Below are 27846 nucleotides of genomic sequence, written 5' to 3' on the forward strand. Positions count from 1 at the left end.
AACCTTTACTCAGAGTGTAATTACAGCTTTCTAAAAGTCCTATAAATCTTTATAGTTCTGCAATGAAAGAAACTTCCCACTTTATATTTGATAAATCAGACTTATGTAATTTACAACTCAAGAATCCTCTTACTTTTACTCTAAACCTCAAGTGTACTTATCTCTCCCCTTGAGGAAAAAAAAATTCAAAATAGCACTGAAGCCCAGGGCCCTCAGAATGCTCTATCTGCCACAAAATTCACGACTGTCCTGAATTTTGTAAGAAATGCATGAATTATAACAACAAAACAGCAAGATTAGGTATTGAGTGTTTACTCTGTGCCTAAAACTTTGAGTTCAATGTTTCAATGCATCCTCAAAAAGCCATTAGGCATTACCATGCCACTTACAGGCATGGACACTGAAGCTCAGAGAAGCCATATAAGTCATCTAAGGTCACACAGCTAACATACGGTGAGCTGGGATTTCACCTTAGATAGTTGTCTCCACAGCAAAGCACTTGGCACAGTGTCTTACACATAGTTAACATCACAAATGTTACTATTATGCTTACTTTCCTTAAAATGATTTCTGCCAGTCAGGCACAGTGGCTAATGCCTGTAATCCCAGCAGTTTGGGAGGCCGAACGGGCGGATCTCTTGAGGTCAGGAGTTTGAGACCAGCCTGACCAACATGGTGAAACCCTGTCTCTACTAAAAATACAAAAAGTAGCCGGACTTGGTGGCAGGCACCTGTAATCCCAGCTACTTAAGAGGCTGAGGCAGTAGAATCACTTGAACCCCAAGGGTGGAGGTTGCAGTGAGCCAAGATAACGTCATTGAGCTCCAGTCTGGGCGACAGGAGACTCAGGCTCAAAAATCAATCAATCAATCAATAAAATGATTCCTGCATATATTTGGGCAAGGTGGTCCCACAGATTCCTTAACCCACAGTGTCTAGATGATTTTCATTGGCAAATCCATAATTTTTCCTGTAAGTTTCCCACATCCCTGCCAAAGCCAGAAGATTTGTCTTATTTTATTGGTTTCTGAGAATGTTGATTTCACTTTTTAGGGTTTCATCAGAACAATCTTAAGAAATAATCTCCTCCGGCCAGACGCAGCAGCTCAAGCCTATAATCCCAGCACTTTGGGAGGCTGAGGTTGGAGAATTGCTTGAGTCCCAGAGTTAGAGACCAGCCTAGGCACCATAGTGAGACTCCACCTCTACAAAAAATAGAAAAAATTAGCCCAGTGTGCTGGTGCATGCCTTTAGTTCCAGCTACCCAGGAGGCTGAGGTGGGAGGACCACTTGAGCCAGGGAAGAAGAGACTGCAGTGAGCCATAATAGTGCCACTGCACTTCAGCCTAGGCAACTGAGCAATACCCGGTCTCAAAACAAACAAAAGAAAAGAAAATATCTTCCATATCTCTGAAAATTAGCACACTGTCTTGAAATCAGTTATAAGGCTCAGTATAGAATCATCATGAAGAAGCTTTTGAGCTTCATGAGCACAAAAGCATAGAGAGGTGGGTGGCTACCGAAAGACAGCACAGTGTGTCATCGGGGAAGGCACAGAAGTCTTTCCAAGATACAGCACACCGTGCAGTTCAAAATATAACTTCATACGTGCCAGCTCTTTTTGCCCTGAGCAAGGTGGGAATTGTGGGTGCCGTTTTAAAGATGAGCAAATGAGACTCAGAGAAGGAAAGTGATTTGCCCTGCATGGGAAAGGCAGAAGTCTGAATCCAACTAGGGGTGGGTAGTATGTTTGGCCACGGACATTCCAGATGACTTGGTGACAAGAAGAAAGCATGTGTGGAAGGAAAGGGAAGCCATATTGACTGTGAATCACATGCTGCCCTACACTGCGGCGGCTCCTTCCTCCTTCTCTTCCAAAAGGGAAGCACAAAACACAGCACCAAGAGGAATGCCCACCAGGTGCTCCTGAGAGATGACCTGCACTGTAACACTGTTCCTTGGGCCATCTATTGGGGGAGACAGCCTTAGAAAGGGACGGGCACCACCTCTTCGGAACCTAAGCCCTTTCCAATGCTGCCCAAGAAGCCTCAGAGTGATGCTCTCTAGCTTTGCTCCACAGCAAATAATGGCACTGTGAAGTTTCACTGTAATAAAGAGATGATTCAGTGATTACTCAGAGAAACCATAGAATTTCAGAGATGCGCTCCTTAACCACAAACGTGTACAGCGATGCCAGCTTCATCTCCCTGCTGCAGCCTTCGCATTTGGGGTCAGATCTGAGTAATAAATGACATCTTAAATGACTGGTGACAGTGTTCACTCTTCCTTCCTCCCCAGCCCCACCACACTCAGAACTCAGCCACTGTGGCAAAATTTTAATACAAAGCCTTCAACAAGAGCAGTGAAACTTGTCTTCTCTCCATTTTCTCACAAGCCTCAAACTGATACTGGAAATTTTTTTCTCTGTCTCCAGTGTAATCGAAAAATATATTTTTATTAAGCAGAAATCCAAAAGTCAAGCCTATTTTTAGAATGGGAAATTACATTACAGGGGATGATTTTTTTTCCAAAAGGTTTATAAGTATCAATTATGTATGAGCCACAGAAGGGTTTTGTTTGTGACAATCACCTTGGGGCTTTGAAGAGAGCTTAGGTGCTAGGATTCTTGGAAATCAAGAATCTGAAGTAGTTTGAAAGAATAAACCAAATTTCCAGCTCAGAAACCATGGACAAGTGACGAGTTTACATCCACAGTGATGCCCTCCCACAGCTTCTTAGGAGGGAAACAAAACACCATCCCATAACATTTAGTATATAGGTCATGGATACAATGGCTGTGACAGTTAATTGTATAAGTCAACTTGACAGGATCATGAAATGTTCAGCTATCTGGTTAAACATTATTTCTGGGTATGTCTGGAACAGATCAGCCTTTGAATCAGTGGACTAAGTAAACTGGTTTGCCCTCCTCCATGGGGGTGGGCAGCATCCAATTTGTTGGAGGCCTGAACAGAACAAAAAGGCAGAGGAAGGGAGGAGTCAACTTCTCCCTGCCTGACTGCCTTAACTTGGACATCCACCTTCACCTGCCCTCAGCACTTACAGTCCTCAGGCCTTCAGACTCAACGCGGGATTGTACACCATTGGCTTTCCAGCTTGTAGATGATAAGACATACATATAGATGGCGAGAGAAAGAGAGAGAGGTCGAGAGAGAGAGACTGAAAGAGGGAGGGAGGGGAGGGAGGGGGAGGGAGAGGGAGGGAGAGAGACAGAGACAGACAGAGAGAGACGGACAGAGAGAAAGAGAAACAGAGACAGAGAGAGGGAGACAGAGAGACAGAGAAACAGAGAGACAGAGACAGACAGAGAGACAGAGACAGACAGAGAGACACTGAGAGAAAGAGAGAGAAAGAGAGAGAGAGAGACACCGAGAGAGACAGACACCGAGAGAGAGACACCAAGAGAGACACGGAGAGAGAGAGAAAGAGAGAGGAAAGCAGGATCCTAGTGGTTCTGTTTTTTGGAGAACCCTAACACAATGATGTACCTCAAAAGAGTGTTTTCTAAACCCCATTTATTCACACATCACTGTGACTCTATTACCTCTACTCTTATTTCCTTAATATTTTTCTTTAAACCATATTATTCTTTTATATTAAAACAAAGGTACATACCACTACCATAAATAGAAAAGATCAACACAAAAATAAACATAACAAAAACAAAACAATGAGCTTAAATTCTAGCCTGATGCCATCACCTGCCAAAGACTCAGAGCCTGCCTGCTGTTCTCTTTTTATTGTGAGGGAGGTCAGCAACTGTTTGGAGGCATTACTGAGGGGGTAGCATCCAGCTAAATTTAGGTAACTGAAAGGACTAAAAAGGGAGTCATTCCTTCATGATGTGAACCAGTGCTATAGAATGTCATGTCCATGTTTGGCCTTAAATTTCCCCACTTCTCATCAGGGGACTGGGCCCCACACTGCAGGAAAATATTTCACTAATGTCTTCACCTACGAAATGTCCCAAGATCTCTGATTGATTAGAGCTCTTGTTCAAAAACAAAGGTGGAATGAAATAAATTTGTTCAACCATCATGGAAAAGTGTGGTGATTCCTCAAAGAACTAAAAACAGAACTACCATTCAACCCAGCAATCCCATCACTGGGTATATACCCAAAGGAACATAAATCATTCTATCATAAAGACACATGCACATCTATGTTCATTGCAGCACTATTTGCAATAGCAAAAACATGAATCAACCTAAATGTCCATCAGTGGTAGCCTGGATAAAGAAAATGTGATACATATGCATGATGAAATACTATGCAACCATAAAAAAGAATATGATCATGTCCTTTGCAGGAATATGGATGGAGCTGGAGATCATTATCCTCAACAAATGAATGCAGCAACAGAAAACCAAATACTGCATGCTCTCACTTATAAGTGGGAGCTAAATAATGAGTATACATGGACATAAAGAAGGGAAGAATAGACACTGGGGCCTACTTGAGAGTGGAGGTTGGGGAGAAGGAGAGGATCAGAAAAAATACCTATCAGGTATTATGCTTAGCACCTGGGTGATGAAATAATCTGTCCACCAAACCCCCAAGGTGTGAGTTTACCTGTATAACAAACCTGCACATGTACCCCTGAACCTAAAATTTTTTAAAAAAGAAGAAAGGGGAGTGAGTGATCTGTCCTCCCTCTCATATGGACAGTACTTCGTAGATATAAAGAGATCTTGTGCCCTGTATCTCACTTAACCACTCTGTGTAACAAACCACCCAAAAATTCAGTGACAACACCCAGTTTTCATCACTTTCTTATCTGTGAGTAGCATGGGGGTCAATGCTGGGCCTAGCTGGGTGCTTGCCTGGAATGACTGATCTATGTTTCTCGTTGTCCTCCAGGGACTAATAGGTTAGGGGGGGCATACTTTTTCTTGACACTGGCAGAAGAGCAAGATCATAATTGGCAGCATAGGGGAACTTTAAGGCATAAGCTCAGAACCCTAATACTATTCTTCTGCCCACAAGCCATTGGCCAAAGCAAGTTACTTAGTCAAATCCAAAATCAAAAGCATGGAAACACATACTGTCCACGATGAGGCCATGGCAAAGGTATAACCATAGGCAGGGATAAAGAATTGGGGACAACAGTTCAATCTATCACACTCAATATCTCCTTTGATCTTTCTGGAAACCTCCATTTGAGTATCCTTTAGAGCCAAATGCAACATGCTCAGAACTAAATTTAAATTCTTACCTTTATGATCAGTTGATTTTCAACAAGAGTACAATGACCATTTAATGGGGGAAAGAATTGTCTTTTCAACAAATGGTGCTGGGACAACTAGTTAGCTCCAGGCAAAACAATGAAGTTGGACCCCACTTCACACCATATACAAAAATTAAATGGATGATCCACCTACATGTAAGAGCTAAAGCTATACAACTCTTAGAATAAGACATAGGAGTAAATTAGGCCAGGTGTGGTGGCTCACGCCTGTAATCCCAGCACTTTGGGAGGCCAAGGCAGGTAGATAACCTGAGGTCGGGAGTTCAAGAAGAGCCTGACCAACATGGTGAAACCTTGTCTCTAATAAAAATACACAAAATTAGCCAGGCATGGTGGTGTGCCCCTGTAATCCCAGCTACTTGGGAGGCTAAGGTGGAAGAATCGCTTGAACCCAGAAGGTGGAGGTTGCAGTGAGCCAAGATCGTGCCACTGCACTCCAGCCTGGGCAACAAAGTGAGACTCCATCTCAAAAAAAAAAAAAAAAGACAGGAGTGAATAAATCTTTATGACCTTGGGTTAGACAATTGGTTTGTTAGATGTAACACCAAAAGCACAAGCATCAAAAGAAAAAAAAAAGATAAATCTAACATCAAAATTTAAAATTTTTTGCTTCAAAGGACACTATAACTATTAAGCAAATGAAAAGACAATCCACAAAATGCAAGACATATTTGCAATCCATAGATCTGACAAAGGTCTAGTATATAGAATATATTTTTAAAACTCTTAAAACTCAACACTAGAAAGACAAATAACTCAATTTCTTAAAGGGCAAAGGATTTGAATAAACATTTCTCTTAACAGGATATGAAAATGGCCAATACATACATAAAATGATGCTCAACATCATTAGTCATTAAGAAAATACAAATCAAAACCACAGTGAGATAATACTTAAAACACACTAGGCTGAAATTTAAAAGACAGACAATATAAAGTGTCATCAAGGATGTGAAAAGACTGGAACCTTGAAACATTGCTGGCAGCATTGCAGAATGGTGCAGCACATTTGGAAAAAGTTTGGCAATTCCTCAAAATGTTAAACATAGAATTATCATATGACTTAGCAATTTCACTTCTAGGTATATAGTCAAGAGAAACAAAAATATCCGTCCACACAAAAACTTGCACACAAATATTCATAGCAGCATTATTCATAGAGCCAAAATGCGAAAACAACCTAAACATTTGTCAACAGATGAATGAATAAACAAAATGTGATATATCCATACAGTGAAATTTTTTTTTTCTTTCTTTCTTTTTTTTTTTTTTTTTTTTTTTGAAACTGGGTCTTGCTCTGTCACCCACACTGGAGTGCAGTGGTATGATCATGGCTCAATGCAGGCTCAACCTCCTGGGCTCAAGATATAAGAATGACAAAAGTAAAAAATAGTGAAAACAAACAAACAAACAAAAAAAACCCTGGAGAGGATTCAGAGAAATGTGATTACTCATATATTGTTCGTGGAAATGTAAAATGGTACAGTCACTCTGGAAAATAATATGGCAGTTTCTTTTAAAACTAAAAATGAATTGACCATACAATCCAGCAATTGTATAGTAAATTGCGCATTTATCATACAGAAATGAAAACATTTTCACCGGAAACTAGTACACAAATGTTCTCAGTAGCTTTATCTGTAATAGCCAAAAACTGCAAACCATCCAAATATCTTTCGATGGGCGAATGGTCAAAAAATCTTTGGTACATGCATTACTATGGATTACTACTCAGCAATAAAAAGGAGCTAACTACTGATACATGTTCCTCATGTATATGAGGAACAAGGAAGTTGTGCTGAGAAAAGCCAACCTCAGAAAGATACATATATACTGCATGTGTCCATTTATGTAATATTCATGAAATGACAATTATAGAATGTAGAACAGGTTAGTGGTTTCCAGGGGTTAGAGATGTTGGGGAGAGGGGGTGGGTGTGGCTATAAAGAGGAAGCAGAAAGGAACCTTGTGGTGATGGCACAGTTAAGTACCGTGATTGTGGTGGTAGTTACACGAAGCTACACATATAATAAAATTTCATGCAGCTATACACATACACACACAAATGAGTACTTGAATAACGACTGAACTTTGAATAAGCTCTGTAGATTGGGCCAATGTTAATTTCCGATTTTGATCTTGTAATATAGTAAGGCAAGATGTTAACATTGGAGGAGGCTGGGGGATGGGTTCATGGGAACTGTCTGCAGAGAGAAAGTTACAAAGTTACCTCTTCGTTTCTCTCTGAAGAGAGAAAGTTACAAAGTTACCTCTTTGTTTCTCTCTGAAGAGAGAAAGTTACAAAGTTACCTCTGTAACTCTCTGTGCATTTGTAATTATTTCAAAATAAAGTTTTGGGCCAGACACAGTGGCTCAGCCTGTAATCCCACCACTTTGGGAGGCAGAGGTGGGAAGATTGCTTGCGCACAGGAGTTTGAGACTAGCCTAGGCAACATGGCAAGATCCCCTCTCCACAAAATTTAAAAATTAGCCTGGCGTGGTGGTGTGTGCCTGTGGTTCCAGCTACTCGGGAGGCTGAGGTGGGAGGATGGCTTGAGCCCAAGAGGTCAAGACTGCAGTGAGCCGAGTTCATGTCACTGCACTCTAGCCTGGGCAACAGACCGAGACTTTATTAAAAAACAAGGCTGGGCGCGGTGGCTCACGCCTGTAATCCCAGCACTTTAGGAGGCCGAGGCGGGCGGATCGCGAGGTCAGGAGTTCGCGACCATCCTGGCTAACACGGTGAAACCCCGTCTTTACTAAAAAAAAAATACAAAAAAAAAAAAAAAGAAAGAAATTAGCTGGGCGTGATGGCGGGAGCCTGTAGTCCCAGCCACTCGGGAGGCTGAGGCAGGAGAACAGCGTTAACCCAGGAGGCAGAGCTTGCAGTGAGCGGAGATAGAGTCACTGCACTCCAGCCTGGGCGACTGAGCGGGAATCTGTCTCAAATAAATAAGTAAATAATAAAAATAAAAATAAACAAAATAAAACTTTTGAAAACCTAAATTGAATTCCCTGATTTCACATCCACAGGTGTGAAAGCTAATCCTTCACTCTCAACACCAGATAATAATAAGGAAAATTTATTGAGTGCTGCCTCTCTAGCAGGCACTACATTTACAGCTTTCCATGGCTGGTCTAATTTACTCCTCACACCAACTCTATTATTATTTCTATTTTAAAGTTAAGGAAACTGAGAATTAGAGGAGTTAATGGCTATGGCCAAGGTCATGCATTAAGTTACGAAGGCAAGCGTCCCACCCAGGTACTCGGACCCCAGAACTTACGCACTGTGAAATCACCAGAGTAAAAATCCACCCACTTGTCTTAGCCCAGTGCATCAGGTCAAGATTTCATTATTCCCTACCTGAACCAGAAATTAATACAGAAGCCTGTTGGCCCATCTCCCCTCCCAGACCCAAGGAGAAGAAAGTAATCACACCATACATGCTTGAATGGTAAACCACCCCAAACAGAAGGCAGTTTCTTTATGCAAAGATTTTAAGTATTTTCTCCAATTTGAATATATACACATTTAGTGCTATGGGTGAAATAGTCAAGCATCAACTTATAAGTAGTCAGTACCTGATATGTGTTTGCCAGAGCATATTATATAAAATACATTAATTTGGAAATACCTGTGTTGCTATCCATATTAGTCTGTTTTTACACTGCTATAAAGAAATACCCAAGACCAGGTAATTTATAAAGAAAAGAGGTTTAATTGACTCACAGTTCTGCATGACTTGGGAGGCCTCAGGAAACTTACAATCATGGCAGAAGGGGAAGCAGTCTCATCTTACCTGGCAGCAGGTGAAAGAGAAGAGAGCGGGAGCAACTGCCACGTATAAAACCATCAGATCTCGTGAGAACTCACTCACTATCAGGAGAACAGAATGGGGGAACCACCCCCATGAGTCAATGACCTCCCACCAGGTCCCTCCCCCAACGTGGGGATTACAATTTTGATTACAAATCCAGAGGAGATTTGGGTAGGGACACAGCCAAACTATATCACTATCCTCAATCTTTCGTTTTCTGAAACAATTTCATTCAAATGCTTCATACACATCTTTAACCTCATCTAGCACAGGTTTTCAGAATATATTATCTTCATTTCTAAGTTATTTTTTAAATAATGCTTTTGAATCTGTATATAAATAATGCTGTTCCTGAAAAGCTCATCCCAAGCTAAAAAGCATCCATTTGTATCACATCAATGAAATTTATGATTTAAAAAAAACCTCTATAAATCAGTAGTTCTTAATGCTGGCTGCGAATTAAAATCAACTGGGGAGCCGTAAAATCTATTGACACCTGGGCCCTTGCCCCCAAAATAGTGATTTTACTGACTGGGAGCAGGTGCTAGGAGTGGCATTTTCTAAAGCTCCTCCCATGATGCTAATATACAGCCTGATCTGAGAACCACCGCTTACCTGTATATAATGACCTGCACGATGGAATTCAGCAGTTCTTGATTATACTCAAGAATCACCTGGAAATTTCTGTAAACATACTGCTACCCAGTTTCCACACCCTACCAAAATTATAATTTATCTGGGGTTAGGCCCCAGGTATTCTTTGTTTTAAAAACACTTCAGGTGAATCTCACTTGCAGCCAAAATGGAGAACCTTCAATTACCATTTAAGAGTGTGGCTTTAATCATTCTGAGCAAACTATCGCAGGGACAGAAAACCAAACACCGCATGTTCTCACTCATAGGTGAGAATTGAACAATGAGAACACTTGGACACAGGGCGGGGAACATCACACCGGGGCCTGTCGTGGGGTGGGGGGAGAGGGGAGGGATAGCATTAGGAGATATAACAAATGTAAATGATGAGTTAATGGGTGCAGCACACCTACATGGCACATATATACATGTGTAACAAACCCGCACATTGTGCACATGTACCCTAGAACTTAAAGTATAATTAAAAAAAAAAAAGAATGTGGCTTTACCTGTGAGCTTTCAAAGGCTGTTTAACTCACCATCAAATATTTATTAAAGGAATTCAGCACAGCTGTGGAGTCACATCACCCGCCCCAACCACATGAATGACCCCACAGCTGTGCTGAATTCCTTTGCTTTCTTCTGTTTCTATTGTATCCAGTGACCTCTCTATGCATCAAATGATAGCACTGATTGAGAATATGTTAATCCAATGTGGCTTCCCCATATGTGAATAGTACTTGGTTGTCCTAAATAAAGGAATGGAAAGAGTGACCCATAAGCTGAGAGATTTTGTCAGGACTCCAATACAAAGTGATTCCCTCTTTTCTGAAAAACAAATAGGGAAGAAAATGTCACTTTATTTTTGCGTATGTTATTAATAACTACCCTTTCTTAAAGTGCTTACTACATCTAGATACCATGTTAAATGTTTACCTGATTTCATTTAATACTTAAAAATGCAAACAGGACATATAATTATTATTATTCCTGGCCAGGCGAAGGCCACACCTATAATCCCAGCACTTTGGGAGGTCAAGGTGATGGGCTGGGGGGGGTCACTTGAAGTCAGGAGTTCGAGACCAGCATGGCCAACATGGTGAAACCCTTTCTCTACTAAAAATACAAAAATTAGCCGGACCTGATGGTGCATGCCTGTAGCCCCAGCTATTTGGGAGGCTGAGGCATGAGAATCACTTGAACCTGGGAAGCGGAGGCTGCAGTGAGCCAAGATTGCACCACTGTGCTCCAGCCTGGGTGACAAAGTGAGATTCTGTCTCAAAAAAGAAAAAAATTATTATTATTATTCCCATATTGCAGAGGGAGAACCTGAGCGTGAAGTCCCTTTGCCTAAGGTTACTACCCAGTGGGCGGACAGAGAGAGAATGGCACCCAGATCTACAGCGTCCAGTGTTGTACTGTCCCCTTCTGGCCATCCTCTAGGTGCTTCCCGAGGCCCCAGGACTTGTGCCCCAGTAAACAGTCTGGTGGACAGCATGGCATCGTGCTCAGCAGAACTTCTCCCTCCTCCTCGCTGTTGTGGTCCAGTCCAAACACCCCAGCCCCAACATTCCCTGGTTCCCCAGCTCTGTGACATCACAGACAGCCTGCTCTCTACTCTGCCAGCTGCAGGTGAGTGGAGCTCACAGTTTAAACCAAAGGGCGGGAGGTGATAGTTTTTCTGTACTAAAAGGCACAATGTCCCCACCACTCCTGGACGCCTATTCATTTTGCTCCAAGCAATCCCCATCCTTCATTTGCTCTAACCTCACTGTTTCTCTCTCTCTCTGGGTCCCAGTCTCCACCTGTGCTGAATGACCTCCCCCACCACCACCCGCCGCGCCAGAAGCCTTCCTGTTTGACCTCATTGATCTTTCTTCTGATCAAAGTGCAATGGGGTCACTAGAGACCTGAAGTTCATACCCACTAGGGACAACCCAAGGGCCCTCTTCTTTGGTTTCTGCTTCCCTCTAGAGGGGGTCACTGGTAGTGCAAGAAGTGCCACACATCCCCTAGGCATCTCCCTACATATTCATCAGCATCAGAACCTTCATCTGTATTTATTAAGCCTTTACGACACACCAGAAAGCTGTGCTAAGCACTTTCCATCATTATTTAATCCTCAGAACTACCTTCTATTGTAGATACTATTATTCTCATCCCCATTTTACAGGTCAGAAAACAGAGATTCAAAGAGGTCATAAATTCTAAATTTCCTAGCTAACAGTAGATCTCCAAGAATTATACCCCCAGAGAATGTGCTTGTAACTGATACACTGCTCTCCCTAAGAGCCGTTTCATTTCTGAAGAGGGTTCAAAAACTCAAAGCTCTCTGCTGTCAACACTTAGAGGAGAAAGTGGTTCTACTACCCTCTTTCTTGCAAAATTTTCTAGTAAAGATGTGGAGAGAGCATCAGCACAGGGTGTCAACAAACCTACGCTTCAGATCCCTGCTGATAATACGGACGATCTCCACGGTTTATTTTTAATTGAAAAAAATCAAGGTGCAAAACGTGGTGTATAGTAAGCTATCATTTGCATTAAAAAGAGAGAAAAAGAGAATTTGAATAACTACATTTTCTTGTATATCCATAAGCTGCTTTGGTGGAAGATGCCTGCATTCACTACATGAAACAAAAACTGAATTTATTTCTGGTTAAACAAGGGAGAACTGTGCTTGTATGGCAAAGTCTCTGAACAAAGCTCATGGCTGATGCATAAGGGGCTTTGGGAGGTGTTGAGTTAGTGGACTGGTGGTGTTTCAGAGGCAGCAGTGTTTAGGAATGGTAGACCTTTAGCTATGAAATGTACCTACTGGCATGTGTCTGTTAGAATGGTTACCAAGGGAGTTTCATTAATAGATTAAATGGGTGTCACACAGGTTCTGGGGATTCGTTGTTACCGTGGTTACAGGGCAATCCATCGTCACCTAGGAATGTGGGAGCTTCTCTTTTTAATTCTCATTATCTGCCTTCTGGTCTCCCTCAACTAAAGGTGCAGGAAAGACCCTCCAAGATTGTCCAGATCTTCACCACCGTCATTGGCTTTTCTTGAAAACACAGTTCCATTTTTCCATGTACAGAGATCTGGTTTTCATTTTGAGTATCAGTCTGCCTCATTTCTTCTCATTTTTTCTTTGAATCATTTGTTTCACCATTTGTCAAACCAGAGGCTACATAAAAGCATTCAGCTCTCTGGACAACAGAACCTGAATGATGCAAGACAACGATAATTAAGGCCAGGCACAGTGGCTCACGCCTGTAATCCCAGCTCGTTGGGAGGCCAAGGCTGGCAGATCACCTGAGGTCAGGAGTTCGAGACCAGCCTGACCCAACATGGGGAAACCCCATCTCTACTAAAAACTAAAATTAGCCATGTGTGGTGGTGCATGCCTGTAATCCCAGCTACTCAGGAGGCTGAGGCAGGAGAATCGCTTGAACCCAGGAGGCGGAGGTTGCAGTGACCCGAGATCGCACCATTGCACTCCAACCCTGGCAACAAGAGCAAAACTCCATCTCAAAAAAATAAAAAAATAAAAAATAAAGGACAATGACAATTAAAAGTATTTTCAAAAAGATCTGAAAGCCTCTCTGGAGTCATGCCCCATGATTTCCCCGGCATGACCATCTACCTTAGATAGCCAGGCTGCTTTTTCTTTGGGCTTAGCTATAGATTAACCTCACCTGTGATATTAATCCAGGCACAACAGGGAGTGTTAGCAATGGGGCAGACTCCCCTAATTAGCTAAAATAAAACCCGAAGGTTTCTGTGATCCATAATTACTCAAACTAAGGATTTTAAATTGGTCAGGTGTACCCTAGGATGTGGGCTACATGATTTGCTGTGTCAGTCAAGGTGAGGGGGAAAAAGGCACTTTAAATTGTTCAACTCAGAATCCTCAGAAGTCTGTTTCATCTACTAGTAGTTAAACCCCCCAAGAAGGGTTTCATCCCTTCAGACTCTGTGTAAGAAGACATAGTCCACCGTGGGTGCTGGAGAATCATGCACTGGAATGGTCTAAGTATTCATCATGCAGAACAATTAGTCTTAATTATAGTTGGAATAGAAGAGTCTGATCTCCACATAAGAAACAAACCATATCAACAAGCAAGCAGTATAGCTGTTCATTTATATTTATAGACAATGCCCTTTGGGAGTTTAGAGGCAAAATAGGAAAATGTTAAGTGCAAAGTTCTCCTCAGAAAGACTCAGCAGACAGATATGGACAGCTGTCCTTCTGACATGGAACTAATTAGTTCTTCTAATGGCCTTTCTGCATACAGTAAGTGCAAGTGTTCTCCACAGACTCCAAATTCTTAAAGAACAGAGGAGATTTGGGTCCTGTCTTTATTTCAGGGGCCAGTTGTTTTATCTAGTGGGCCAAAAGATTATCTCGATTTCTAGTTAACATTTTAGGACTCTTGGAAAATGATCAAGATATCTACACTAATGGAATTTCCCATTCCAATTGATTTTTTCTAAATCCTCTATTTTAGATATGAGCTTTTGCATAAAGAAAGGGCTCCTTTTACTTACACTTTTTGTTTGCCCCAGAATGTCCTTTGAAAGTGTCCTGAAGTCTATTAACTCACCTATTGATTCATCATTTTGTTTGTTATTCTTGAATCTTTGCCCTATCCACCCTTAAGAGAAAATCTTTTAAAATAGTTTCATGTGGCATACTTCCTATTTTTCTTACCCTCTCAAGTCCATGTTTATAAATATTATGCATAGATAGGTTATTTGAATCTTCTGACCTTTTTCATCCTGCTACTCTTAAACATTTTCCCCATTGTTGAAGGTCAACAATTTTTTTTTTTTTTTTTTTTTTTTGAGTCAGGATCTCCTGTTGCCTGGGCTGGAGTGCAGTGGCATGATTATAGCTCACTGAAGTCTTGATTTCTCAAATTCAAGCAATACTCTCTCCTCAGCCTCTGAGTAACTGGAAGTGCAGGTGCACACCACCATGCCCAGCTAAATTTTAATTTTTAGTAGAGATGAGGTATGTTGTCCAGGCTGGTCTCAAACTCCAAAACTTAAGCAATCTTCCTGTCTCAGCCTCCCAAAGTGCTCGGATTACAGGTGTGAGCCACTGTGCCTGGCCTAAAGGTCAACAACGAAATGAACTAATTGGTACAAATATGATAGTCCAAGACAATAAGTAACGAACAGAATCCTGAATTACACAGGATATACAAAACAAACTTTCTTTTGTTCTGAAATTTGGGAAGATTCTATTTTTACCCAACTCAACTCTTACTCAGAGTTTAAATTCGCCCTCTCTTGATCTACCTTCAGTGCAGAAGTTTTAGGTGGGTGTTGTGCAATGTGATTGTTCTTCTCTAGAAAAATGCTCCCTGAAAAAGTTTATTTGGGCAGCCAGGGGAAGGAGTAAGAGGAGTATATGTGGATCGTAAAGATCAAGTTGGGTGGAGAGAGAAAGACAGAAGCAAAGAAAACAGGTGTCAGAAGGTTTGAGTAAGAGTAAGGTCTTTTTTGTCTTTTTCTTCCTGAGGCCAGAGCATTCCAGACAAAGAAGCCTTCTATTTATGTTTGGCATTTTTGTCTTCTCTCTTCTCTAGAGCTCCTCTTAAATCTGATTTTTGACATCAAAACTTTGTCATCATGGCTACAGTAATCCTAAGTCATCTAGTGAACTTTTGCCATTTATTAAGACAAATACATGAGAGTACCTATAGTGAGAGTATATATACGGAGTTTTTCCAGGAAGAGGCAACAACCTTAATGCAGATGAGACCACGACAAGCAGGAAAGAGCACGCTACAATTGATAAACAGTTTCTACTTGTGCAGTGTCTTGAATTTCTTGGCCAAGCAGAGCCTAAAAGAGGCCACATGATCAAAAACCTGAAAATTACTGACTCCCGAATATAAGCTAAAAAAAAAAAAAGTGACCTTCTTTTATGATTTACCAAGACAGAACACATGCTGACAAAGGTTTAGAGGGACACAAGTCCAGGTTTTAGCAATTTCTTCTAGACAAATCAATTACCACTCCAGGAAAACTCCAGACACGCAGGGCTGACTCATGGTGGGGGCTTGTCAGAGCTATGCTTCCATTCCTTTCTTATGAAGTGCTTCCTTCTACATTCAACATACACAAGGCAGTCTGGAACAAAGCCAAACCCGGTGAGGCAAGCATTTTTATAAGTGGATGAAGACAACTGAAACTAAAGCAAGTAGCAGAATACGAAGCAGATTAATGGCAAGGATATTTGCTAAATGGTGTATCTCCAAAACAAAAGATCTAACTGCCTGTATAAATTTCTATTTCTTTATAAATTATAGGAAAATGAAATAAATCCACTAAAGAGAACCCAATGAAATACATCAGAGCTCAAATCATGTTAAGAAAAAAAAAAATCCCATGACACTGACACTAGGTCTAGGGAAAAACAAAAAAACAAACAAACAAACAAAACACCTCACCTGGCAGCAGATCCAAAAGACTATTGGAGATTGGAGCTAAATGGACCTAGTGAGTGCCCCCACTTTGACCAAAAAATCCACACAATGGTGACATCTGTATGTGTCTAGCCTGCATCGTATCTAACCACAAGGAAGAGCTTATGTGCAGAAAGTTAAAAATCAGTTAGTGGAAGGGAGGAAGGAGATCTGTTTGGCATAGTTTTTTTCCAACAGTCAGAGAAGGTTCATGTGTTTATTCAACAGATATGTATAAAGTACCTATTCTGTGCCCATCCCTGGGCTGAGTGCTGAGGATACAAAAGTGAATAAAGGCCAGGCGCGGTGGCTCACGCCTGGAATCCCAGCACTTTGGGAGGCCGAGACGGGCAGATCACTAGGTCAGGAGATCGAGACCATCCTGGCTAACACGGTGAAACCCCGTCTCTACTAAAAATACAAAAAATTAGCCAGGCGTGGTGGCAGGCGCCTGTAGTCCCAGCTACTCGGGAGGCTGAGGCAGGAGAATGGCACGAACCCGGGAGGCAGAGCATGCAGTGAGACAAGATTGCGCCACTGTACTCCAGCCTGGGCAACAGAGCGAGACTCTGTCTCAAAAAAAAAAAAAAGTGAATAAAATACTGTCCCTGCTTCCATGGACATTTGTCTATCCTGTGTCTTGTTCACTGCTATATCTCCAGCACCTAACAGTACCTGGATCATGGCAGGTTTTCAGTAAATACATGTGAAATAAATGAAGAAAAAAAAAAAGAAAAAAGCTTGGCTGGGCTCAGTGTCTCAAGCCTATAACCCAGCACTTTTGGAAGCTGAGGCAGGAGATCTCTTGAGCTGAGGAATTCGAGATGAGCCTGGGCAATACGGCAAAATCCCATCTCTACCAAAACAAAAACAAAAACAAAAAAACTATAACCGGGCATGGTAGTGCGAGCCTGTAGTCCAAGCTACTCAGGAGGCTGAGGCAGGGAAATCGCTTGCACCTGGGAGGTTGAGGCTGGAGTGAGCCCTGATGGTGCCACTACAGTCCAGCACGGGTGTTAGAGTGAGACCCTGTCTCAAAAAATAAAAAAAGAAAAGAAAAAGAAAAAGGAAAAAGCTCATGAACTAGTATCCAGACTGTCAACAAGAGGCAGTTACAAGACAACGTTTCAACAAGTATTTATTAAGCATTTACCATGAGTTAGGCAGTCACTGTACAATAACAGGCTGTGTACAGGAAAACATGGTGGGCCAGCAGGGGAGTGCTGTGGGAGCACAAGGGAGGGACTCCTAACTTATCCCATGCCTTCCTGTAGTCCCTGAGCTGAATCCTGGAGTTTGATGACTCAAGGATTGAGGTGAGAACATCCCAGGTAGAGGGAACAGGATGTGAACAGGGTCCATTCAGTAAAAGGTGATTGGGGAAGCTGCCTATACAGCATCTCTTATGGCTGTAGGGCGGTGAGTGCAACCCAGAGAAGATGAGGATGAAGAGAATAACAGTGGTGATCACAAAAGGAGTTGGATCTGCAGACTTGGGGACCCCCTTGGTGGGGCAGAGGGTTGTTGGGGCAGAAGAGAGATAGGATTTACATGTCTACCAGATAACTCTAGCTTTAGGTGGAGGCAAACAAACCAATGAGAAAGTTTAAGCAGTGGTCCAGGTGAGAAGTAATGGTGGCTTACACTACGGTGAAGGAAATGGCAAAGGATTGACTGGGCAGACAGACTGTTTGGAAAGTAAAGTTCAAAGACTGATGAACGTGAGCAGATGGCAGGAGGCTGGCAGGCTTCTGACTCTAGAGACAGAGTGAATAATAGGATCATCCCACGAAATAGGGAACATGGGAAGAAGATAGATATGCTTTGCAGTGGACGGGGAAGAAAAATAGTCCCAACCAGTAAACAGAGAGCAGAACTAAAATTGACTCATGAAACCATCAGAGTAAGCTTAGCATGTGAATGAGGTAAGCTGTGTCCTACAGCTTGTGATGTTCCTGGCACAAAAACTACCACCCACCTCTCTACTGCCCCCAGGGCCTGCAAGTGCTTTTACTCAAGACAAGAATAAATGCTAGTTTATTCTACAAACACCCTCAATTTTTATTCTACAAACAGTTATTGACTTCCCACACTGCACTAGGTACTGCTCTAGACACTGATAATAGAGCAGTAAACCAAACAGCTAAAATCCATGACCTCATGTGACTTCTAATTTAGTGGGAAGAAGCAGACCTTCAACACAGTAATTTAGCAAATTATGTAGAGTGTTAGGAAATGAAGCTGGGCACGGTGACTCACACCTGTAATCCCAGCACTTTGGGAGGCCAACATGGGAGGATCACTTGATTTCAAGACCAGCCTGAGCAATACAGTGAGACCCCTTCTCTTAAAAAAAAAAATAAGAAGAATTTGCTGGGCATGGTGGCATACACCCGTAGTCCCAGCTACTCAGGAGGCTGAGGCAGGAGGAGCCCAGAAGTTCAAGGCTGCAGTGAACCATGATTGTGCCACTGCACTCCAGCCTGAGCACAGAGCTAGACCCTGTCAAGAAAGAGAGTGAGAGCAAGAGAGAAGGAAAGAAAGAAGGAAGGAAGGAAGGAAGGAAGGAAGGAAGGAAGGAAGGAAGGAAAGAGAGAAGAGAGAAAAAAGAAAGAAAGAAGAGAGAGAAAGAAAGAAAAGAAAGAAAGAAAGAAAGAAAGAAAGAAAGAAAGAAAGAAAGAAAGAAAGGAAAGAAAGAAAGAAGAAAGAAAGAAAGAAAGAGAAAATGTTTGAAAAGTAAGCAAGGAAGAGATTAGGAAGTGCTGGGGTGCTGGGCAAGGGGGTTATAATGTTAAATACAACAGAGAAAGTCTCACTAGAAAAGGTGAAGCAAAGACTTGAAGGTAATGACAGAATGTTGTTATCTAAGAGAACTGAATTCCAGGCAGAGAGTAAAACAAGCACAAATTGTTGAGAGCTTGCTGTGTTTTAAAACTCAGCAGGGGGGGCAAATGGAATTGGGGTATTGGAGGAATTGAAGACAGAGTTGGTGATGAGGGTTGTGGGTGGACAGGAGGGAAGAAGGATGATTAGATTACAGAGTATCTTAAGACCCAGGTGAGAACTTTGGTTTTTCTTCTGAGGAATATGCAAAACCACTGAATTTTGGAGAAAAGAAAGACTAAGAGAAAAAATCTTTCTGGCTAGGCACGGTGACTCACTCCTGTAATCCCAGCACCTTTTGAGGCCAACGTGGGAGGATCACTTGAGCCCAGGAGTTCAAGACCAGCCTGGGCTACATAGGGAGACCCCGTCTCTACAAAAAATACAAAAGTTAGCCAGGTGTGGTGGTGCACACCTGTAGTCCCAGCTACTGGGGAGGCTGAAGCAGGAGGATCACTTGAGCCCAGGAGTTTGAGGCTGCAGTGAGCTGTGATCACGCCACTGTACTACAGCCTGGGTAACAGAGTAAAACTCTGTCTCAAAAAAAAAAAAAAAAAAAAGTTTGCATTTACCCCCACATATTTGCTATTTCTTATCCTATTCATCCCTTTCTGTAAATGTGAATTTCCATCTGGTATCATTTTCCTTCGATCTTAGCATTTTTTACAGCCTAGGTCTTCTAAAGACAAATTCTCTCTATTTTTGTTTATCTTATAATGTCTTCATTTTGCCTTAATTATTGAAGGATATTTTCATGGAATATGAAGTGAAAGGTTTACAGTTTCTTTTTTTCATGTTTATTTGTTCCAGTTGTTTTAAGAGCCTGTTCTTTACTTTTTAGCCATTTGACTAAAATGTGCCTAGGTGTGATTTTCTTTTTTTCTTTTTTTTTTTTTGAGACAGAGTTTTATTCTTTTTGCCCAGGCTGGAGTGCAATGGCGTGATCTCAGCTCACCGCAACCTCCGCCTCCAGGGTTCAAGCGATTCTCCTGCCTCAGCCTCCCAAGTAGCTGGGATTACAGGCATGTGCCACCACACCCAGCTAGTTTTGTATTTTTAGCAGAGACGGGGTTTCTCCATGTTGGTCAGGCTGGTCTCGGACTCCTGACCTCAGGTGATCTGCCAGCCTCGGCCTCCCAAAGTGCTGGGATTACAGGCATGAGCCACCGCGCTCGGTCGTTGTGATTTTCTTTTTGTTTTTCATGTTTGGTGCTCACTGAATACTTATGTTGATGCTTTCCATCAAATTTAGTAACTTTTCAGCCACTATTGCCAAATATTTTTTCTGCCCTTTGTCCTTCTGAGAGTCCAGTAACGCGCGTATGTTATACAGCTTGGTAGCATCCCGCAAGGTCAGTGGGGTACTCTTCATCCTTTTAAAATCTTTTTTGCTTTCTCTGTTTCAGTTTGGATAATTTCTATTGACCTTTTCGCAAGTTTACTGATCATTGCTTTTGCTTTGTCCAATCTGTTGTTAACCCTACCCAATACATATTTTCTTCAGATACTGGTTTTTATAGAACTAGAATTTCTATTTGATTCTATTTGAGTTTCCATTTCTTCCTTCCATATTATATCGCTCCATCTACTATACCCATTTTTTCCTATCCTTGGAAGTTTTGAGCTGAAGAGTGACATGATATATTTTAACAGAACTACCCCAACTTTTGTATTAATTATGGAGGAAGTTCAGGTTAAGAGAAATAAGGAGACCAGTCAGGAAGCTATTGCAGGAATTCAGGCAAGAGATGATGGTGGCTTAGGCCAGGGTATGGAAGTAGAGAAAATGGGACTCAAGTGCCTATAATGAAGGCAAAACTCACAAAGCGAAGTGAATTAGGTATTGTGAGGGACGCCTAAACAATACGATGATAAGAATTTCCTTTTAAAGGGGGTTTTGCCACAAGAAGGGGAGTGAGAACAGAATGTATCCAGAGATCTAAAAACTTGATACACAAATAAAGGGATCTGGGACCAAAGCAAGGCCTTATAATCCTGGACCTTCAAAACTAGAAAGATCCTTGCGGAGATCATCCAGCCTAACTTCTTACTACTGACGAGGAGCCTGAGACACAGAAAAAAGCATGGACCTACCCAAAGCCCTCCAGCAAATTAGTGGCAAAACCAGAATTTAAACCTACAAGTCCATATGCTTCCTTTCCATAGGACCTGGACCAGCTGGGATCATTGGAAGCCAGTGAGCTACATAAAGAGAAGGGAGGAAAATGGAATGACCATTGATTGAGCACTTACCATATACCTAGCTTCACAGGAGCTACTTTTCATATATATGATTCTTTACTCCTGCAAAGTAGGCACTGCTATTCTCATTTTTCAAGTGATAACAGTGAAGTTCAAAAAGGGTAAAGAATCCACCTAAGAACATGCACCTGTTCATGGGGTAGGACACAGAGCTATCTGAAACCTGAGCATGTTTATGTGCATGTCTGCATGAGGTGGGATTTTGCTGTCATTAGATCCTATCTGGAGTGTGAACACAGGTGAAGGACTAGCATTTTTCAGCCACGGTCTTATGTTTACTTAGGAAACAGCCCAGCCCAGTGAACTGGGCTCAAACTCAAGACTGGCTGATTCAACAAGGCACCCCTGCAGACAAAGCTGGCAGAGTAGAAGTTTCAACTCCTTTCCATGGGTAAGAAAACTTTGTACAGAATAGGAAAAAATGGCCTAGGCAGAAGGATCTGCTGGCCATGGGAAACTACAGAAGATTTGGGAGAGGGGAGGAGTATTGTATTAATGCCTTGGGAGAGGCTGACCCAATGATACCCCCACCACAGTCAATTTCCAATAGGCATCTGGAATTCAGATTCCAGAACCCATGCCCCTCATTCCTTTGCCTCCAACAGCAGCCCACCAGAACCTGATCTTGAAGATCTTCTGTTTATGCTGCAGGGACTGTCAGGAGCCCTATGCCATCAATGACTCCAAGGTTCCCAGTCAAACCCAAGAGCACAAGCCATCGACCCAAAGTAGGTATCAGATAAGGACACTCTGCATGGCCTCTCTAAACCTCACTTTGCTCACTCTCTGCCTGCTGGGATACCCCCAAACTGCCGTCATCACTATCACTGAGTGATAATTCCAATTTAAAATGAGGTGGGTGTTGGATGGCTAAGTACTCAAACCAATAAACAAGAGAGCTTAAACTCTTGTGCTTAAAGTGTAGTCTATGGGCCAGCAATATTGGCATCACTTGGGAGCTTGTTAGAAATGCATTTTCAGACCCTGCTCTGGAACTACTGAATCAGAACTGGCACTTTAACAGGATCTCCAGGTAAATTTGAATGTACATGATAGTTTGAGAAGCACTGGATTAAAGACTACAAAAATAGTGGTTAAGATCCCTGTTTTGGGGGCAATACATGTTAGTTCAAATCTCAGCTCTGCCACAGAAATTAGGCAAGTCTCTTGACCTCCCTGAGTCTCACTGTCCTTGCCTCTAAAACAGGGATATTCACAATACATTATTATTGTGAGGCAATATAAATAAGCATCTAGCTCAGGGTCTGGCACAGAGTAGGCACTCAACATGCAGAAAAAATATATAGGTATTGATCAGGATAGAGTATGTTCTGCTGCTGAAACAAATAAGCCTTGAAATCTCAATGGTTTACAAAATAAAAATGTATTTCTTGCTTGAACAAAGTCTAGTACAAACCAGCCACCCCCCTTTAAATCTTTAGCCAGGGCCTCTGGAATATGAGACTTCCTAGGCTACCATGTCAAGGGAAGAGAGAGAGACAGAGAAGTCACCCTGGCCTTCAGTTTGTAATCAAAACCTTCTTGAAGATCCATGAAAAGAGATCAAGCAGAGAAGATCAGGGATCAAAATCAACAATTTCAGACAGAAAAAAAAAAAAGAAGCACTATTGTCAAAATCAGCCAAAGTTAGGACTCACACAGGTGGGAGGGGGTGAGCACAGATGGCCAGGAACGTGGCAGAGTCCCACTGAGAGACAGGATAATACAATGATGTATTTTGACAGAAATCCACATGTGAGGGTCTTTAAAATACTTTCCCTGGAAGTAGAGTCACGATAAAAATCAGGAACCTTAAAAATATCAATGCCTTTTCCCAAGGTAAGAATGATGATAATTACTGAAACTCTATAATATGCAAAGCGCTGTCTAGACACTGGGGACCCAGCTGTGATCAGATAAATCCCTTACTGTTTCAGAGTGTATATTTCATATTTTAACAGTAAAATGATATTATTTAATCCCCAGGATAACTCTAAGAAGCACACATTAGTATTCAAATTGAGCATACCATTTTGCAGATATGAATGAAGAGGCAGGTGGGGGTTAAGCAATTAGTTAAGGCATGCAGCTAATAAATGACAGAGCTGCCTATCACAGAACACAGCTCAGACTATTGACAAAATTCTTTGTTGTTCTTCTAGAAACCTAGAACTATATAAAGACAAAGTCTCATATACAACAATGTTCATCACAACAGTATTTATGGTAGCAAAATCTGGGCCGGGCACAGTGGCTCACACCTATAATCCCAGCACTTCGGGAGGCAGGAGGATAACTTGAGCCCAGGAGTTCAAGACCAGCCTGGGCAACATGGGAAGATCCCACCTCTACAAATAATAAAAAATTAGCCAGACTGGGCATGGTGGTTCATGTCTGTAATCCCAGCACTTTCGGAGGCCAAGGCAGGTGGATCACCTGAGGTTGGGAGTTTGAGACCAGCCTGACCAACATGGAGAAATCCCGTCTCTATTAAAAATACAAAACTAGCCAGGCATGGTGGCACATGTCTGTAATCCCAGCTATTCAGGAGGCTGAGGCAGGAGAATCGCTTGAACCCGGGAGGTGGAGGTTGCGGTGAGCCGAGATCGTGCCATCGCACTCCAGCCTGGGCAACAAGAGCGAAACTCCATCTCAAAAAAAAAAAAATTAGCCAGCCATGGTGGTGCACACCTGTAATTTCAGCTACTAAGGAGGCTTAGGTGGGATGATCACTTGAGCCCAGGAGGTCGAGGCTGCAGTAAGTCATGATTGCACCACTGCACTCCAGCCTAGGTACCAGAGTGAGATTCTCTCAAAAAAATAAATAAGTAAATAAATAATCCAACATTGGAACTTTGGTTAAATAAATCTTACATTATTCAAAAACTAGAATATTGTACAACCATTTTTTAAATTTAGTGACATGAGAAAAATATTTATGCCATAATGTATATGAATAAAGTCAAATGCAGGGCTGGGTGAGATGGCTCACAACTGTGATCCTAGCACTTCGGGAGGCTGAGGCTAAAGGATTACTTGAGGCCAGGAGTTCAAGACCAGCCTGGCAACATAGTGAGACTCCCGCTCTCTACAAAAAAAAATTTAAAAATTAGCTGGGCGCAGTGACACATGCCTGTAGTCCTAGCTACTCGGGGGGCTGAGGCAGGAGGATTGCTTGAGCCTAGGAGTTTGAGGTTACAGGGAGCTATGATCACACCACTGCACTCCAGCCTGGGCAACAGAGCAGATCCCTGTCTCAAAAAATAAATAAATAGATAAGTAAAATTCATCCATAATACATAGGATATGATGGACTATGTAAAATATGCATAGGAAAAGACTGGAACTGTGATAATAACTTGGGGAAGAGATGTTTGGGGCACTTTTTCCTCCCTTATACTATTCAATATTTCCTAACTTTTCTATAAAGTGTATGCATTACATTTATAAATGGAAAAAAGTTAATGTTTTAAAAAGAATACATACTTTGCCCTGAATTGATCATTACACATTCTATGCATGTAACAAAATTTCATATGTAGCCCATAAATACGTACAAATACAATGTACTATTTTAAAATACACACTTTGAATCCAGCACCTGCTTATGAGGGGAAGCCCTCAGAGGACAGGAGGTGGTAGTTTCAGGTACACCCCCATCCCATAATAACCCCCACTTGCCTGTGTGTGCTGCTTCAGAGCTTGCAAAACACCTTCACTTCCGTGATCTCACCTAAGCCTCCCCCACGTGACCCTGTGGAATTCTCATTGCCAGATTTGCAGCTTCAGAAAGATGAGCTTGACAGACAAAATCCCAAGCGCATTAACGCAGTCTCCCATTTGCCTTCGAGAACACCCCTGATCCAGACAAAAAAGAGCATTTCCTCCAGCAGCAGTCAGTTTGAGGGTGAGTCCCAAATTGGGGTCCTAACACTGACCAGAAACTCCCAGACAGGGAGCCTGGTCCTAATAACCAGACCCCATTGATACTTCAGCTAAGCGAGATGAGGAGATGGAATTGCTCCCATCAAGCAGCCCCAGTCATATTCCAGAGCACACTGGGGAGACCCTAGAGGCTAAGACCTGACTCCACTATCTTCCAAGCTAGGAAGTGCATGAGAAGGAACAGGTCTGGGGGGAAGGGCAAACATCCATGCTTTCCTTTCAAAGCTTTGTGGCATCATCTTTTTCTTTCTTTCTTTTTTTTTTTTTTTGAGATGGAGTCTCCCTCTGTTGTCTAGGCTTGAGTGCAGTGGTGCAATCTCCAATCTCAGCTCACTGCAACTTCCACCTCCCAGGTTCAAGTGATTCTCCTGTCTCAGCTTCCTGAGTAGCTGAGATTACAGGCGCCCACCAACATGCCTGGTTAATTTTTGTATTCTTAGTAGAGAAAGAGTTTTACCATGTTGGCCAGGCTGGTCGCGAACTCCTGACCTCAAGTGATCCACCTACCTTGGCCTCCCAAAGTGCTGGGATTACAGGTGTAACCACTGCACCTGGCGGCATCATCTTACACGTGTATTTTTCATATGCTTACTTGATGTCTACTTTGGCCACTAGACAGTAAGTGCCAGGAGGGCAGGGGCCCACATCAGTTTTGTTCCCTGTTATGCCCCCAGATCCAGCCAGGTGCATGGCAAGTAAACAATGCCAGAAAACACTTGTGGATTGAGTGTAGTTCAACTGAGGGTGAAATGCCTCTGGGTCACAGAAGAACAGATGCCCAATCCCGGGACAGTGGCACAACCCAGGAAGAAGAAATGCAGCCACATTGCTGGGCACCAGTTCTATGCCCAGGTGGTCTCACATAACTCACAACCACCCCAGGAGTCCTGTTGAGAACTAAGGATTATCCAACCCAGTCATTTTGAATTCTCCTAACAACTAAACCCCCTTGAAAACAACATTTCACAGAGTCCAATTTCTATAAAAGATCAAAGAGGAACAGCTCTGCTTGAATCAAGCTTGAGAAGGTAGGAACCCCACTAGCTCGCCCACTCCTTCCTTCTGCCCTTCCCACCCCCCATAGGGGTGAGGCTCACAGAGGGAAAGGGACTTCCCACGAGTGCGCTAGGGAATGACGTAAGTGTCAGAGCCAGGATGGGCCCAAGTCTCCTACCTTCCATATCACTGTGCTTTGCAAGACAGCCTACTGTCACTGAAGCCACCAACGTAGCACGATGCAAAATACGCTGCAAGAAACTCCTCCTATCACAAAAGACTACCAAGTCCTAGACTAGGGTCTGCCTTGGGTCCCTTGAGATTCAAGAATCTGAGGAATGATCAGCAATGGATACAAACAACCAAAACAGTTCATCAAAGCCCAATTCAAAGGCCTTCACCCAGCATAATTTTTTCCTTTCTTCTTTCAGATCTGAATGCATATGCTTCCCAAAGAAATTTTTACAAGAGAAACTTAAACCGCTACTGCCAGGAGCGCTGGCCATTCCAGCCATGCCTCACTGGGAGGCCCTGAGCATTCTAGCCGGCGGCTGCACAGCTGCTGGGGCATCTCCATGAGGAAGAGGGCGGTGGACAGGAGTCATGAAGACTAATTCGGAAACTCCCCTGAAGGAGGAGAAGACGTCTGAGCCATCCTTGTGCCACCAAGCAAGAGTCACTCCAGCTCCTAAAAAGCCACCATGGGAAGAGATGCCTCCAATTAAAGTTCTTGATTGCACCAGAGGATGTGTCCTTCTCTTTTCCTTTCCCCCTTACCAACTAATGTCTTATTATTTTTAAATATATTGTCACATCTAACTAAGCTTAAAAAATTTAGCCTATTGGCTGGGCGCAGTGGCTCACGCCTGTAATCCCAACACTTTGGGAGACCGAGGCAGGTGGATCACATGAGGTCATAAGTTCAAGACCAGCCTGGCCAACACGGTGAAACCCCATCTGTACTAAAAATAAAAAAATCAGCCAGGTGTGGTGGCGTGCTCCTGTAATCTCAGCTACTAGGGAGGCTGAGGCAGGAGAATCACTTGAACCCAGGAGGCAGAGGTTGCAATGAGCTGAGATCTCGCCACTGCACTCCAGCCTGGGTAACAGAGCGAGACTCCGTGAAAGAAAGAAAGGAAGGGAAGGGGGAAGAGGGAAGGGAAGAAAGAAAAAAGAGAGAGAGGAAGGAGAAAACAGCTTTTTGGATACCTTCTGAAATAATTCCAAATTTACAGAAATGTCACAAGAATAATACAGAGAACTCCCATTTACCTTTTACCCAGAGTCACCAATTGTTTAATCTACATTTTCCCCATTTGCACCATTTCAGCTCACTGCAACCTCCGCCTCCTGAGTTCAAGTGATTGAACTCAGTTCAATCCTGCCTCAGCCTCCCGAGTAGCTGGGATTACAAGTGCCTGCCACCAGGCCTGGCTAATTTTTGTATTTTTAGTAGAGATGGGGTTTCACCATGTTGGCCAGGCTGGTCTCGAACTCCTGACCTCAGGTGATCCGTCCTCCTCGACCTCCCAAAGTGCGGGATTACAGGCGTGAGCCACTGTGCCAGGCCAAG

General features: G+C 42.6%; 1 protein-coding gene across 2 annotated transcripts; it reads left to right on the forward strand.

The window, feature by feature from the left end:
• Positions 1 to 10854: 10854 nt before the first annotated feature.
• Positions 10855 to 27017, forward strand: TEX48 (testis expressed 48). 2 transcript variants are annotated; one of them, XM_003833077.5, is made up of 5 exons: positions 10855 to 11355; positions 21616 to 21723; positions 21938 to 22060; positions 25108 to 25239; positions 26705 to 27017. In XM_003833077.5, exons 2-5 carry the CDS (start codon positions 21720 to 21722, stop codon positions 26806 to 26808), a joined length of 363 nt encoding a protein of 120 aa, XP_003833125.3. In that variant the 5' UTR covers positions 10855 to 11355; positions 21616 to 21719; the 3' UTR covers positions 26809 to 27017. The 2 variants fall into 2 exon arrangements, with proteins under 2 accessions (XP_003833125.3, XP_034784816.2); XM_034928925.3 differs by lacking the exons at positions 10855 to 11355; positions 21616 to 21723 and having other exon boundaries at positions 21860 to 22060.
• The last annotated feature ends 829 nt before the right edge of the window (positions 27018 to 27846 follow it).

This window comes from Pan paniscus, chromosome 11, assembly GCF_029289425.2.
Source record: "Pan paniscus chromosome 11, NHGRI_mPanPan1-v2.0_pri, whole genome shotgun sequence".
Lineage (NCBI taxonomy): Eukaryota > Metazoa > Chordata > Mammalia > Primates > Hominidae > Pan > Pan paniscus.